This window comes from Numida meleagris, chromosome 5, assembly GCF_002078875.1.
Source record: "Numida meleagris isolate 19003 breed g44 Domestic line chromosome 5, NumMel1.0, whole genome shotgun sequence".
NCBI lineage: Eukaryota > Metazoa > Chordata > Aves > Galliformes > Numididae > Numida > Numida meleagris.
The window spans coordinates 69,773,374-69,789,570 of NC_034413.1; the positions used below are offsets into that span (position 1 = coordinate 69,773,374).

Here is a 16,197-nt window from a genome sequence, read left to right on the forward strand (position 1 = left end):
CAAAGACGCACGGTTTATGCCCAAGAACTGGCTGAAGAGCTCTGGGATTTGCGAGCGCTCGCTTCCCAGATGTGCTGGAACACAGCAAGGTTAGCGGCTGCGGAGAGAGCTGCCAGCACTGCTGCTTGCTTTTGCAAACACTGAAAGGAAATTGCAGATAAATCACGACACCTCCACTTTCCATCCACCTAGAGAGAGATAAAGGACTCAGCGAGGGAATTAGAAAGCGTAATTATCAACCAGCAGTCAATTCACCATCAAAGCGATTTAATTGAAAATGGATTTTTTTTTTTTCCTCTTTTCTGCGAGCCTACGTGTGGTTCAGCAGTAACAGCAGCCTCTCAATCCACATCGTTTGGCCTGCGACCGCACAGCACTTAGGTGCGTGCACACTAACACCGCACACACTGAACGGGAGGAAAAAGCTGTGGCAAACTTTGGTGGCTCTCCAAAGTGAAATGTGGCACTGGAGGCCTCCCAGAGGTCCTTCCTTGCTCCAACCTACGTGACAACCTCAGCAAGAGCTGAAAGAAAAGCAGCTGGAAAAGAAATAGCAGGATGTGCAACACCTGGGAGGGACAAGTTGCAAAGAACGTGCACCACAACGTGCTCAAGCAAAACCCAATGCGTCACAGCTGGGTGTTGGAAGGCAAGTAAGAAGCACTGGGGGGAGCAGGCTCTCACTGGCTGCAGGGCTGAAGCTCTGGCCACCGTGGGGTCTGCGGGGTCATGGTGAAACTTCTGAATGCTGAAGCACCACTAGGAGAGAAGCAGCACGGTCTGACTGCTGCCCTTGGGTCTATACCTCTGTAAAAGCAGCCAAAAGTTGGAAAGAGTGCCAAGGCACCTGGCTGGTTAAACATTAATTGGAAAAGATCCTTCATAGCAAGAGATATGATTCAAATATAGATTCAAATCCGTTGACAAAGGAGTGGATTCACTGTTTTAGAAAGGGAGGACTTCGTGCCACACTGCAATTACCTACAAAGCATCCCAAATTTCAGAACCATACATCAGTCTGACACGTGTAATCAGACAAAGGTGAAAGGCTGGGCAAGATGAACACAGCCAGTGAGGAAGAAGCGTTCTTGGGTTGAGGGCAGCATCCCGGCCTCAGTGGTGAGAGAAGGGAAGGGAAAAGGGTGACTACAAGCATTAGCAGGATGTGCACCTTTAGAAACATGGAGGGAATGCATGTGCTTCAGCAGACCCAAAAGTGAGAAATCTAAAAGAGTTCTCTTGCCTTGGTCTTACAGGTTTCAGGGAGAAAACTCATGGAGATGGCAGTGGCCGCCCTCAGCATCACATCCTCTGCGTCCAAAATGAAGCCTGAAACACCCAGCAGAGCTGCAGCACTGGGACTCCAGGACTTACTACAGCAGCTGTGATGTCCTAACGAGAAGGCAACCAGGCAGCAAAGCCTGCCTCTGCTTAACTCACAGGGAGAAGCAAAGAACAGCTCCTGGAACAGCCTGCATGTGTGAGACCTTGTGAAGATAAGCAGGCAATGCTTTGGGGGCCAAAGCAAGCCACACTTGCTCACTTGCTCTAGTTTCCTCTGTCTGCCTCTGACCTTCTGAGAAATACAAGTAATCCACATGACATGCTTCAACTCCAAACAAACCCAAAAGGCTGTTCCAAGTGTGAGATGGATTTCTACTCGCATCACACTCCATTTCCAAGCTATGGCCAGCCCGCAGCTCAGCACAATTATGTCCACGGCACGCACAAATAGAAATGAACTAACACACAAAGGCCATTTCTACTACAAGTCAATTACTTCCTTTTTAATTCAAAGAAAAGAATGGTATTTTAATAAATACTGCAGAAACATTAACCGAACATACAAAGTGACTTCAACAATAAAAAAAAACGTAATGAGTGTCCTGTTTTATAACAGTTATAACTTATTTTTTTTTTCCACAATATTTAAATACAGAAAGCACTTACCAGCTATTTTGTAATACTGCCCTAAGCGCACTGCTGCATCAGTCAAAAGCTTATTGGGGTGGTAAAAAAAAAAATAAAAATGTCTTTTTGTGCGGGACATAATTGGAATGGATTTCTTTCTTGTTTATCAGATGAAAAAAAAGAAAGTGCCGGGAACACACTGAGCTGAGTTTGAACTGTGGTAATCCTTTACCTTTGCAGAAGTCAACGTGAACACAGCTTCAACACTTCAAAAATGAAGCACTATCCTTGGAAACAAACTGCTTGTTCTCAACAAGCTATAGCCACACCGGTTCGAGCTTACAGCATCCCCCTCCAGAGGAGCTATCAAGTCGGTCAGTAAACAGTTGCGAGCAATTTTAAAGGCTGATAGACTTAATGTAACAACAGCAATCAGTAAGGAAGAAAAGAACTTAACCAGTTCACCCACGTAATGGCTAAGGACTGCTGTCTGGCTAAGTATATATTAGCCTTAAAGACTGAATGCTGTATCCAGTTTCCACTGGGGTCCCCTTAAGGCGTCACAGTTCTTCCGACTCCATTTCCTCACAGTGCTCACCGTGAGCAAATGAAGACTGCGGCGTGAGACGGCTGCCCCAAATAACTGCACGCCCTGGCACACTTGCAGATTTTGGGGTTTTTTCCCCAACCTTGTCGCAGAGAACCGTATCACAGAATAGCACTTCATAGCGTTTACAGAGGGCTAGACGTGGGAACCGCCGGGCTCCCCTGCTCCGAGCAGGAGTGGAGGAGGCTCAGGGCTTCCCCAGACGGGCAGTAAGGCTTAATGAATGGTGTTTTTTGTTTTTCAACTAAGGATCATTTGTCGTCATAGCTCTTAGCACCTTTCACTTGATTTTAGAGCTGAACCTACAGTGAAATACCCATACAGTACACCAGAACTCGAGATCATTTCCACTTCAAATTACAATCACGAAGAGGAATCGAAAGTCAGACTGCTGTAAGAGGCAGGCAGTTTGCCCCCACATCCCAACCGGATCGGTTTAATTCCTGCTGTGAGGGCACCTGTGACACTGGGAAACCTCACACAGCCGTCTTCATGACCAACGTGCCACTATCCAGCTCGTGCTGCCATCTCAGAAAGGCAAAGCTTCAAATTGCCCACGTACAGAGTTTCCCTCTAGGTGACGTATAGGCCTTGGTATACTCTGCACTTTAACGATGAGCTACTAAAAAATTAGATCATATCCTTTGGAAAACCAACTACAAGGTCATAGGGATAGTTCCTTAACGAGGGCGTATTAATAATGTCTTCTTTAAAAAAACATTAAAGTATTATTTTAATGAAATCAAAGCAGTAGCATCCGGGAATAGAGCATCAATAAAAGAAACAAGCACTGTCAATGACGTCTCTCTTCTTTGCGGTGTTTTTTTTTTTTTTTTCCTATTCACCCTCTTTTCTTGTTCCAGCACATTCAAATGTTCTCATTTTTGGCATTTTCTTCCACGTACCATCTCCCGATGCCACCTCATTCAGAGCCATTTCTTCTCCCTGCTCGCTCTACATGCTCAGTTCCTAAGTACAGTCTCACGCAACAGGTGAAGAGTCTCCTTTAAAGCACTGGCATAAGCACTCATTAAATACCACGTGGCTGTGCACTTCATTGAGCCTCCACCTCTCCCGAATGCTCTCTTCCTCCTGCTCAAGGAAACCGAGGTCCTTCACATCACCGTGCAACTCTTTGCTTTGTCCTTTCGCAAGTCTGTAGCCACTGTAGAAAGTTCTGGCCTGCCAGGCATGTGTGAAATTCGCTTTGTTGCCCTCTGTGATTTGTTTCGTTTCACATTTTTATTTGTTTTATTCACACACGCCAAGGTGGCAACATGAAAAATGTCTCTGACACTGTTTTCTGACTGTAAGGCTGAGCATTCAATGTACGTAGCTGCTCCAATCTGTTTGGCCATATTTGCACCCTAAGGGAAGAAAGAACACTCAATCACTACCAAGTTTCCAGGGAGCCAAAGCAAGCCATACAATTACTTTTCAGCACTGTTTTCCATACACAATGTTCTGTGAAAACCAAAAGCTAAAGCTCAAGTACGACAGCCAGCAGCTAATTTTGCAAAATAAACAGAGCTCTGCTTCCAAGATGCAGTCAGGCGCTCTCTCACAGATAAATAACAATTTGAAAGGGAACTGATAACTGCAGAAATCCAGAACAGCACCAGTAGGACCCATTCAGCAACTTCATCCCTACATGTGGATCACATGCTGAGAAAGGCACAGACCTGGCAGCCAGGTCTTAACCCAGACAGGGTTAAGGCTCCTGTCTCCAGGCAGAAGACGTGCTCAGACTCCTTCACAGGCTACTGAGCCTGGAGCACAGCATACATGGGGAGCCCTGTTTGCAACTCTGCTAAACAGGTGAAGTTTATGGAAAAAAGAAGCTGTGGGTTTCTGGGCTGGGGAAGAGTTAGATCAACTTGTATCTTGAGAACGGGCAAAAATAAGAAGGGTCTCATTGCCTACACAAGCCCTTCTTTTGCAATTGTAGGTGTATGAAAAGACAAAGCAGGGTATCTGTTCTAGCAGCACAGTAAGCAACTCCAGCACATACCAGCACCCCCAAGCATCCTGCTGTGCATTTTGTTACAGGAAGATAATACTGCATGGTGCGGAGAAAAATGGAATTGTTTTAATGGGATTTTACTTCTGAGGAACTACTACAAGGAACTCCAAGCTTCCCAGTAAGTTACAACATCCAACCACATTCCTGATGTGCCACTCCTCAAGTACCCACACACCTGAGATACAGGCAGCAGGACACACATCAGGCCAGTCCCTCCTCCTTGCTCCCATGTGTACCAACCAGGCTGATGGCACTAATCTAACTGGGCCCACATCTTCGTTATGCATTATTTGCCTTCAAGTGATGCAGCTGTTTCTTTATCAGTTTTAAGTGGGATTGGCTGATAAAGGACTGCTGGTTGTAGGACCAAGCCCTACACACTGTTTAACACCTCAACTCCTACTCACCTAAACCTATCTCACTTCCTCAAAAAAATGTTTGCCAGGTGTAGCTGGCTGGAAATTGGCTGGTGTATCGGAGTCAGGGTGTCACCATCAACCAAACTTGACCTTGAAACACTTCCTTATGAAGCTAAGAGGAGCTGGGGGGAAAACCCCACCAAGCTCTGATCCCATCCTGACTTAGCAAGGCAAAGGAATCCAGAAACAAGTTGCTTATCCTTACCCCAGATGACTTGATCCTTCCCTAGAACTAGCACTGGGTGACTTCAGGCCACCTCTGTGCCCTGGCAACCACAAGACACCTCACCAGGTTCAGGCTACACTTCCTTCTGTGTGAAGTGCAGGGGAAATTGTGTCAGTTTGTTAAGTAGGGGCTTCACTATCACATACAATTTCCTCTTTGGCTGTTAAGTAATAGCTTATGGCTTAACCCTTCCTAAGGAGCTGCGACATCAGAGAGATGTTAAGTCTTCAACTCCAGGTGACAAATCCAACTGTCAATACATTTTCAATCACTAACTCTGAAAAAGTTCAGGCTCGATGGTTTTATGTACCACCAAAAAAAAAACTTAGAATGTATGAACTTGCGTATGCTCTAATTTGCAGACAGTATTTCCTTTAATGTTTCTAATAGTTGAAGAAAAATAGTACAGAAAATTGCAGCTCCAAGGCTGAACAATACAAATATATACCAATGCACACAAGTGGTGTTTTTGAACCATATCTTCTCCAATCAGAAGGACAATCAGGATTTAAGGACACTTCTGAATCCCTTCATGCTAGGGTAATAAAATCTGGCATTTAGTTTCCCTGAAAATTGTCTGAAATGGAGGGATGCTTACTGAGTCAAGCAGAGAAAAAAAATGCCAAAATCAGCATAAGCTATCACAACACAACACCCCATGTCATATTTTAATTAAGATACTCAGTTCATGGCATCTCCACACTTTCAAATTTAACATGCTGTAGGAGGCTGCATTATTAGTAATTGCATATTATGAGCTGACGGTTTGGAAAACCTGAGGCTTTGGATAAGACATCAAAAAGTGTTCCTAATAAAGGATATACACGCTAGCCAGAACCACCCATGCAGGTAACATTTTCACTCTCACATCCTGCTGGGTGCATCTGAAAACCACCACCATGTTTCTGCTACAATACACAACAGACATGCGAGAAATAGGGGGAAGTTTATCTTAGATCCTAGTTTTCCCCCCTGATCTGCATTCTGCTCTCCCATGGCCTGATTCTTTCCCTTTTCACCTCAGTGTCTCTGCCCCACAATGACTGGCTCCAGCCTCCTCACTTCCCAGCAGCAGAGAACTGCCACCAAGGATTAAGATGCTTTCTGGATTTGCTGCCACCTCTCCACTCAGAGCTACAAGGTGTTTTGTCAAACGTGTTTTCAAGCAATGCAATGTTAATGGGGTCAGATTACATGAAATACTTTTCATAACACTCAAGTCACGTGTGTAACGTTCAACTCAAACCCGAAGACAATGATTTCTCTACTAGTAAACGAACAGGACACGTACCACACCTCTCAGTTACTGTTCTGGCTCCTGCAAGCACTGAAGAGTGATAAGCTTATTTTCAATTCATTTAAAAGGTTCTTGGCAGCCAAGAAAGCCACAATCTCCCCATGCTTAAAGCATGCTCTTATCTCCCACCCCCAAGCACAAAGAATGTCATGGCACATACCTGGTCATAGGACACGGGCGTCTGCCTGTGATTGGAGAGCTCTACTAACGTGCTTACATCCGTGCGCAGATCTGACTTGCAACCAACCAAAAGCATTTTGGTATTCGGACAGAACTCCTGGATTTCACCTTTCCACTGTAAAATTGTAGGTGTTATATTAGAGTAGTTGAATGTTTACGTTTCACAAGTCGTGACATTTTCCATGGAAATACTCTTACACAACTGTCACATTTACCTTCGAGCTCATTTCTGAAGGCGTTGGTTCCAGCATTATCTGGTCAAGGATAAAATCTTACAATCTCCTGCACTCATTAATTCCACTGACTTAGTAATGGAGCTTGTTTACCGATGTGAATAAAGGTTTGCAGAGCTGTGACTCCTCGTGGGCAGTGAGCAACCAGCCACAGAGACTGACACAGGAGCCAGGGAAAGCTGCTGTCACCACCTTCAGCAGTCCCCCAAGGCTGAGCTAGAGGCACTGCTTGTATGACTGAAAAGCATGCATTGCTATACACTGGCTCACAGCTACATCCTAACACCCATAACTATACAAATCTGTCACAGGTCAATTAAGGAAGTCGTTCGAACAGAGCTTGTAAAACATTTTTTTTTTTTTTGGCACATCCCCACCCCCATGCACAGTTACTTTGTAGATATGAGAAAGCCAACAATTCTGCAGCCCAATCTGACTAGACTGTACAATACCTGAAGATTAAGAATATAATGTGGCTTTAAAGGCATATTAACAAAAATCTCTTCCAGAATTAAGCAACAATACCCTAAACCAACAGTTACAGTGGGAGAAAATAAGACTGTTCCTGATGCTTGTTAGCATAGTAAGTAAAGAATAGTCTGAAGTGTTTTCTGCAGATTATTCACAGCACCGCATGCTGCTTTATTCCCAGTGAAACAAGAAACACCAGCCCCAGCTACAGAATAAAAGGAACTTCAGATCATTAAGCCTTAAAGACAGCAGCACAAAGTTAAGAGTCATGCCCAGTGACCAAGGGGAGGACCAGGACCACCTTCTGAACACAGAGCTCGACTCTCACACTGCAGTGCTTTAACACAGGGGAAGCCAGGGCTTTGAATCTTGGATCACTGAGCTAAAACATTCTGAAGCCTGGTGCAGAATTACATTTCTATGTTATTGCTAGGCTTTATGGCGTCTTCCAGAGGCATTTGTCACTGGCTCCTTCTAGCTTAAGGCTGAGGAATTATGTAAAGCCATGGCCTAAATCCAAACTCTCTACATATGTATTTTAAACTATCTCTGTGACATGGCAAAGTTTCTCAGCCCTACCTGTCAGATGAATGTGATGTTAGGTAATTTCTTGCTGCACCCAACACCACCCTGAACAATTCATTGGTGTCTAATGGCCAAGAAATGAGAATTTACTTCACCCTTGAGCTTCCATGAGACAGGTTTTGTTTTCAGTTAACATTCATCCCTTTCAAATCTATGATTTCAAATTCCAGCAGTGCAGAGCCCAGTCTGGTCTTCATTCCATTAAAAACAAAAACAAACTTTAGTTCCTAACATAGGAAACATCACCACTCTTCAGAGAGTCAGAGACGTGCTACTTATAAACAGTTCTCTCCTCAAACATTTCTTAACACTTGCCTTTTTTAGCACGCTGTCAAGAGTCTCTGGACGACTAATGTCAAAGCAGATCAAGACTGCATCGGAGTCTGGGTAAGAGAGCGGACGGACATTGTCATAATAAGGAGACCCTGGAGGGAAACAAGAAAACATCATCAGTTTGCGTGTTTCATTTTCTGCAGTTACTCATACTTATTCAGAACACTGAGGAAGACTTCCAGGGAAGGTCTTTAACAGCACCTAGCTACCACCTTCTCCTCAGTGCTGTATTCCCAACACAGGAGATTCAGCTGCTCAACTCCCCTCTTTCCTTTTGCTTCTCCTGTACAAAAGCCACAGTCATCATACACAGCTACAAGGGACAGCACCCCACTGGTCCCCCTCCTGCCCAAGGCTTGCAATGCCCCCATAACCAGGGAAAGGAAATTGGGTCAGCCCAACTTGAAGATTCAGCCTTAATCTGCACCAACTAAAGATCTTTAAAACACTTCTTCAAAGCAGATTTTTCACCGTTGTTTTCAGTTAAAAATTCAGTCATTTTGAAATAAATCGTTTTTCAAGTATTGAATGCAGATCATAGAGTTCCAAGTGCAAAAAACATATTGACTTGTCAGAGAAATTGGCTTTTTTTTAGAAAAACTCTTGCCTAGAATTAAAGCAGTTGCTCCAGGACTCCAGCAGGAAAGAACCCAAACCCTGCAGGCAGACTCACGAGTACACTCTGTCATAAAGTCACACTGATTGGTAAACCAATATACGCTCACAGTAAACATGAATGTATAGCCCATAAAACACATTTTGATCAATAAGAACAAAAACTAATCCAGTAATCTGGAGGAACATAAATAAGATTGACGTGACACGCCACGCATGTTTTACCTCGAGTGCTTAAGGGATTCTCTGGTTTTCTCTTAATGGTGTGCAGAGTTATAATGTCACCTGCAAGTCAAATCTCTTTGTCATGTCCTATCTGGGGGAAAACTTCCTTTCTCTGGAAAGTTCCATTCACTCAGCCACCCCCGCTCGGCCTTAACTCTGCTGAAGTTTTATTTACGCAGCGGAACGCGTTTCTGACACAGAAGGGCACTTCGACGTTTACGTGGTCAAACAGGATCAGGCGTTGGACATTAAAACACATGCCTGTGATTTCATGTGCACTTTCTGGTCACATTCTTACACGGATTTTTCCTTCTTCCACATACCTAAAATACAGCACAGGCCGCAAGCACGCAGCTTTAAGAGTTAGCAGACGTGACTTCGGCGGTTATCACCTAATTGTATCAGCAGCTCTCCAACTATCTACAACTAATTGTCAGCAAGGTCTCAGAGGCTGAACAGAGACTATTAACTGGATTAGAGGAATTCTTCAGCTTCGTACCTGACAGACAGCTCCCGCTGTTGCACCGAGCGGGGAACGGTGTGAACGTATCACAGATGACTTCGGTCGGACAGCTTTTATAGAAGGAAGGAGTCAAGAATCTCAGGAATGTTGTTTTTGAAATGAATGGCAACACATGGGGAATGAAGCGTTACCAAACTAGGTAGCAGAAGGTAATTTGTTGAACAAGACTTATTTTATTCAAATGCTCATCTTCATAAACGGTGTCAATCTAACAAAGAGGCAGCTGTCAAAAACCACTCTTCAAAAAGCAGCTAGCAGTCTTCAGCAGCAATTGGCACGACAGAATGAGATCCAAGCAAGCCGAGCCGACCAGAGAAGCGTTCATCCTGAGCTAAGCTCCGCTTGCAGCGCCTATCAGCGAGCATCTCCCACTGCAAACTATCCCGGGGCTATCTCCAGCACTGCCATTATTACAGTGCTTCCATCTGAGAGCTCCAGGGCCAGGTTCCCAGCCCCAGGCAGGCTGCATTGCAGCTAGCAGGACAGCCCTGGAGCTGAATCCAGCCTGAGTGCTAGCTCCCCTACAGCCCCCACCTGCGGGCTGGGCACAGCACCTGCCTGCCCGGCACTCCTCCCCCAGAGCGGGCAAGTAGGGGCAGGAACTGCTCCCCGTCTTCAAGATCCTGAATGCCTGGCCAAATGGTTACTGGCTAGAAAGGAGTCTCAAAAAAGCCTCGCCCAGAAACTAATTCCTTACACACATACCTAACTTCTCACTCACCAGTCTTCAAGGACACAACGCACCATATATGTCCATCAGCATGTATTTATGTATACATACAGCCACCACCTTCAGACCAGAGATTCCTTTTGCTGTCAGCTGGAGCTGCGTTTGTTTTGAGGGTTTTTCTTTTCAGGTTTTCCTCCCGAGCCTCTCGCATTAAAGATGCTGAACTGAGTGTGTGTACTTTTATAGGCAGCGGCCTCGCTCAGCTGCGAGCTCGGAGCATCCGACACGTTCTTTTCCTCGGGGTGGTGTGCTGCAGAACAAACTGGAAGCGTTTAAAGCGCTCGGACTGCAGCACCAACAAAAGAAGTTTCCCAGTCTCATTCGAGAGCAGCAACCGAACGTTTATTATTGCGCAAAGAAAGAGCTGCTCCAGCCCTCACTGTGCGAGGCCATTCAATCTGGCATTTCATCACTTCACCCAGAAACCCTCCGAACCGAGGAATCTCAGGAATGAGACTCAAGTCTGAACAGACAACTTGAACGCAGCCCAATGAGGCTGCTCAGTCCTTTTCAAGTTAGTCTGCAGATCTGAAACCGTGCCAACCCTAGAAAACAGAAGGAGAATGCAAGGCTACAGCCACGGTATTTGTGAAAAAAACAAGCGTACTTGTGTTTGTGATTCACTCCTTACAAAATAAATCTTTTTTGTCAAGGACAACGTGAATGATTTATCAGCTCTATCAAGGAATTGCTGATAGCGCTGTAGTTCATCTTGTTTTGTGGTGGAAGTCTATTCCAGCTGCAATCCCTGATTTTATCTCTTTGGCAGCTTAAATAATCTAAGCTGAAGTAATTAACACAGTCAGAACGCTCTACTTTTCAAATCTCACACTGCATGCAAAGCACAGCATTGTTCAGCTTTTAAAGTGAATTAACCCCCCATCAAGCAGCAGGGTTGGCTTTAGGCTACACAAGTTACCAAAATTTAGGCTTAAACACTGCTATCTTAATGCACGACGAACTCACGTGGTTCCAAGTGAACGCGTGCTTTGGTTTTCTGACATCTTAGTGCCACTCTGAGATGCCAGCTGAGAGCTGGAGCCCTGTTTGGAAGTGGTTCAGCCCACATCCCTCCTGCAGAGCTGGACCTGGGCAGCTCCCAGCCTCAGCCTGCCCTGGGCTGGAGGGAAACCTTGGGAACAGGCAACTTTCAGCTATTTGCACACCACTGGCGCCCAGGAACAGGCAATATTCCACTATTTGCACAGCCCCGAGCAGCCATCGGGCGCTCGTCTTTGTTGCCTTTTGGACTCCAGTCAACTGAAAGAACAACAGATGAACAGCCGCTCTCCCACTCCCAGCTCCTCGGGCTTACTAATTATCAGCTACAGAGAGAAAGCACCAAATACCGCAGTGGCAGCTCCAAGTGGCTGATTCACTGCTGATGTCTTTCCTCCTTCTCAATTCACCTTCGCCATTCTGGAGAAAATAGACCCTTCTCCAAACACAAAAATATCGCAACATTCAGAGCTGGGATTTCTGTACCTCTAACAGAGAACAGCACCGTTGGTCCAGTTACCAATTCTACCCCCCTCCAAAGCAGAGAGAACTACCAAGGCCAGTTACCCCTACGCTGCTACGAAAGAAGCAAACCACATGGCTCAGCATAGCCAACGTGCAGGTCAACTGGGAGGCAAGGACACTACTTTGGCATTTCCTATACGCTGCTTACTGCCAGAGAGTCAGGGAAACAGTAACTCCAATTCCCACATCTTTCAGATTCCTTCTGACAGATGCTTCAACAAAAACACCTTTAAAATTAACACTAAATTTTTATATGGAGGCATATATATATATGAGCATCTGATACGTGATGATTCCTCAGCGTGCCCATAAGCCTGGAGAAACTTCTCTCCAACACTGCATGCAGCAAAAGGAGCAGAGAGAGCTGCCAAGCAGCTCAAGACTGCCATACTGCATTACCACCGAATGGAATAATTTATGACCGAGTTCTATTGCAACCAGACATTCCTGCTTTGAAAAAAAGGGGTTGGTAGTCCAAAAACCAATTGAAATTCATGTTGGCAAGTATTTCCCTTAATGCTGCGGCTAATTTAAATCCTTATGACTTGCAGAACTAGACTGTACCAGAAAATATTTGAATAATGAATCTTCCTATTCCACTCTTACTTCTGAGTGTTTTGTCCCAAATCTCTGTGGGCATACTCAAGATACAACAAAAACTTCCTAATAAATGTACAGCTACCTTTGAAAGTTCAACAGTGTGATGCTCCACGTTTTGCACTTACGATTCCTCCTGTAATAAGCACAGCATGTAAGGGATTTTTTAAATGGATAAATAAAAACCATGGCAGCAAGGCTTGTTTTTACTCTAACACAAGGCTTTTAAACACTGATAGTCATCCCAGAATATTTGTAGCATACTGTGATCAAGCCCAACTAAACTGCATCCATTTTTCACCCTTTGCTGCCATGAAATACAGGAATAAAAAGCCATGACGTGGGCCATGACCTCCCCCTCTACCCCATGTTGCAATGGACACTGTCTTCCATTAGCATATAGCAGCTACAAGTCATGTTTTGAAGTTAACTACATCTGGGGCTGCTTTAAAGTCATTAAGATGTTTACTGTAATTCAGCGGAGGGCTAGGACAAAGACTCGTAAAGAATTAAATTACCAAGAACTTAAGATAATGCTGCAAGGGTATCTTATCTCCTTACATCTCTTATCTGGTGATGTGATTTTGTGTCGCGGTGATGGGCCCTGTCTTCCCGCAGTCAGCAGGAAGAGCTGTTTAGAGAGACTTCGGCTGCAGAATCCCACAACCAGAGCATCTATTATCCCAAGCATCACATCCCTCAACCATTTCCCCTTTGGTTTCAGATTGCAGAGAAGTTCGCCACTTGTTCTGAAGCTCCTGACTCTGCCAAATTGTCTGTCTGTTCCAGGATGGGCCTGAAAGCGCGACACGCACACGCATCGGGCAGCAGGTGCTTCTTCCAGCACTGCCATCTTTTTGAAGTGCTACAGGAGGCTTCATCACACGGGTGTCACCAGCCTTTGACATACAGCTTCCAGACCTTTGCAAGTCAAACAACCCACGTGCTGCATTTTAATAACTAAAGACAGAAATTTCCAGAAAAACTTTGCCAACTATTAAAAATTAATCAGGCCTTACCCCACTGAGTTTGTTAGCTTAGTCATCAGGATGAAAGCTCAAGCCAGACACGCTCAAGAAGCATGAAAGTCTTTCTTGGCTGAAGATAAAAAATCTGTTTGGAACTATGCTGATAGTGAACGTGGGCACGGAGAGTGCCTTTTCCCAGCAATCATGTTGCAAGCCTTCAAAACCATTTCCTGAACAGCAAGGGGAAAGGCAACTCACAACCTACATTCCTTTTCTGCAATGGGTTTAAAACCTCCGTTTCTGGTAAGAGGAGTGATTTCTTATTTGGGTGGAACCAAAGCATCCAGTTTCAACATATACAAATCCTGCCCGGAGAAGAAAGGGGTTCCGCATACTCCTAAGTTTTTTCCAGCTTTTTCTTCACACTCCGTTCTGCAGAGGGAATGTTGCTCCATGTCTGCTAATGGCTTGTTGTGTCATTCACCCCTGAGTGCTCGTGCGCTCATCTCCTGACGCTAGCACCTAAGTAAGGATGGGTTCCCTGCATCTTCAGAGGGCCAAGGATGCCTCCCTACCGCCAGCCTTTCGGAAGGGCTGGAAAACTTGCTGTGCTTTGTAAAAAAAAGAGACACTAAGGAGCCTATAAGGAACTCAAATATCAACAGACTTAATTCACGACGGGCGTTCATAAGCATCCCTTTGCTGTGGCTAGGGCTCAGGGCAGTGTCAAGCTAACACAAACACCACCGTCCTATTTGCCTTCCACCGAACACTGACAGATCTCTGCTAACAGAGGTTTGTCCACACCCTTCCTTTTCCCTCTCCGAAATCTATTCGCACCACCACAGACAGCGAGGCTACCTCGGCAGATTAAAACGACCCAACCTCCCGGAATCCCCGTCTCAGCAGAACGGAGCCCAACCAGGCGCAACCGCCGTTCACAGCCGGCACCGGCACCCGCGGGGCTCCCCGGGCTCACTCAGCACAGGGCGCTTCCCGCGGAGCCCCGCAAGCGACGGGGACCGCAGCGCAGCGCCGGCTCTCCCGGCCGCCAGCCCCACGTGAAACCGCACGGCCCCGTTCCGTGTCCCCTTCCCCAAGCTGAGCGCGGGGCTGCGGGGCGGGCTCGGCTCGGCCCGGCTCCTCCCCGCCCGCCCTGGGTGGCCGCCCGGCTCCTTCCCGCCCGGCAGACGCGTGCTCGGCCCCGCACGCCGCCCCGCTGCCCTCACGGCCGCCTTCCATCTCCCCCCCCGCCCCGGTGCCGGCCCCGCTGCCCTCGGCGCTCACCGGAGGTGTCCCACAGGCTGAGCTCGATGCGCTGCGTGTCGATCTCGAAGCTGGCCGTGTAGTTCTCGAAGACGGTGGGGACGTAGTTCTGCGGGAGAGACAGAGCGCAGCGCGGTCAGCCCCGGCCCCGCAGCCCCAGCCCGGCCCCCCAGCCCAGCCCGAGCCCCGGCGCACCTCGGGGAAGCAGTCCTTGGCGAAGACGTGGAGCAGCGCGGTCTTGCCGCACTGGCTGTCCCCCACCACCACGATCTTGCACTTCACGTTCTGGTTAGGATCCATCACCGCCTTGCTCGATAACTTCTGGCTCGCTCTTCTTTCCTTCATTGATCTCCGCTTAGTATCCCTCGACCGGCCAGCACAAAATTAAAAAAAAAAACAGACCCGACGGCAAAAAAAAAAAAAAATTAAATTAAAAAAAAAAAAAAAAAACACGAGGAAACCCCAGCTATAGTAACAGAGCCGCGGGACGGGACGCGACCCGCACTACCCGCCCGCCGGTCCCGCGCAGACTGCTTTGTCCCCCCGCCGCCCGCCCTTATTTATAGCCTCGCCACCGCCAATCACCGCCCGCCGGCAGTGTGGCCACGCCCCCTCGCCGCGCGCGCTGCCGGGGCAGAGCGCCCCCTTCGGGAGCGGCGCGACGCGGCGCTGTGAGGGAGAGAAGCGCGGGGGGCGGTGTGGGCGTGTGGGGCTTTCACGCAGCCCCGGAGGTCGTCGTGGCCGTGAGGTGAATAATCCATAATCCGTGCCACAAACCGACCCCGTGCCGTGTCTGGGCTGAAACACGAGAAACTCATAACGTCTGACATAGAAAAGCCCCATTATCTTGCAGGTGTTTAACCACAGGAATTTACCTCAGTGACACAGGTGGGACGGAATCCCAAATGCGGCGTCCCAAAAAACATTCTGGTGGTGTTCCTGTGTGTCACATTTTCAGCTGGCCACATTACTCACCTCTGATAAGCTTTTCAAAAGGTCTGAGATTTGGTTTCTGGTGGGAATCATGAGCAAAACACTGAAGTTCGCCGGGTGTGTGTTATTAGGAGGCCTCAGGGGCACATAGATTTGCACCCTGGCTTTTTTACATGAAAAGCTCGCCTCAGCCCATCTGCAGTTTCCATCCATCCCTGTCTATGAAGATAGCTCAAGGGAGCTGGGCTGGTTCAGCCTGGAGATGAGGCAGCTCCAGGGAGACCTTGCTGCGGCCTTCTAGTATTCAAGGGGAGCTTATAAACAGGAGGGAGAGGGACTTTGTACACAGTCAGATAGCGATAGGACAAGGAGGAATGGCTTTAAACTAAAAGAGGGGAGATTTAATTTAGATGTTAGGAGGTGCCCACAGGCAGTGAGGGACTGGCACTGCTGCCCAGAGCTGTGGGTGCCCCATCCCTGGAGGTGCCCGAGGCCATAGATGGGCTCTGGGCAGCCTGAGCTGGGGGACAG

At 47.0% G+C, this 16,197-nt stretch overlaps 1 protein-coding gene across 1 annotated transcript; it reads right to left on the reverse strand.

The window, feature by feature from the left end:
• Positions 1,760-15,191, reverse strand: RND3 (Rho family GTPase 3). Its single transcript, XM_021399843.1, has 5 exons — positions 14,929-15,191; positions 14,755-14,842; positions 8,268-8,377; positions 6,644-6,778; positions 1,760-3,885 (listed from the first exon to the last, which is right to left on the reverse strand). The coding sequence occupies exons 1-5, from the start codon at positions 15,076-15,078 to the stop codon at positions 3,634-3,636; spliced, it is 735 nt and encodes a 244-aa protein (XP_021255518.1). The 5' UTR covers positions 15,079-15,191; the 3' UTR covers positions 1,760-3,633.

Coding starts and splice junctions, on each gene's coding strand:
- RND3 (XM_021399843.1), bottom strand. CDS start 15,078: ATGAAGGAAAGAAGAGCGAGCCAGAAGTTATCGAGCAAGGCGGTGATG. Junction 14,843..14,928: donor CCAAGGACTGCTTCCCCGAG/GTGCGCCGGGGC, acceptor TCTCTCCCGCAG/AACTACGTCCCCACCGTCTT. Junction 8,378..14,754: donor CAGCCTGTGGGACACCTCCG/GTGAGCGCCGAG, acceptor GTTTCCCTCCAG/GGTCTCCTTATTATGACAAT.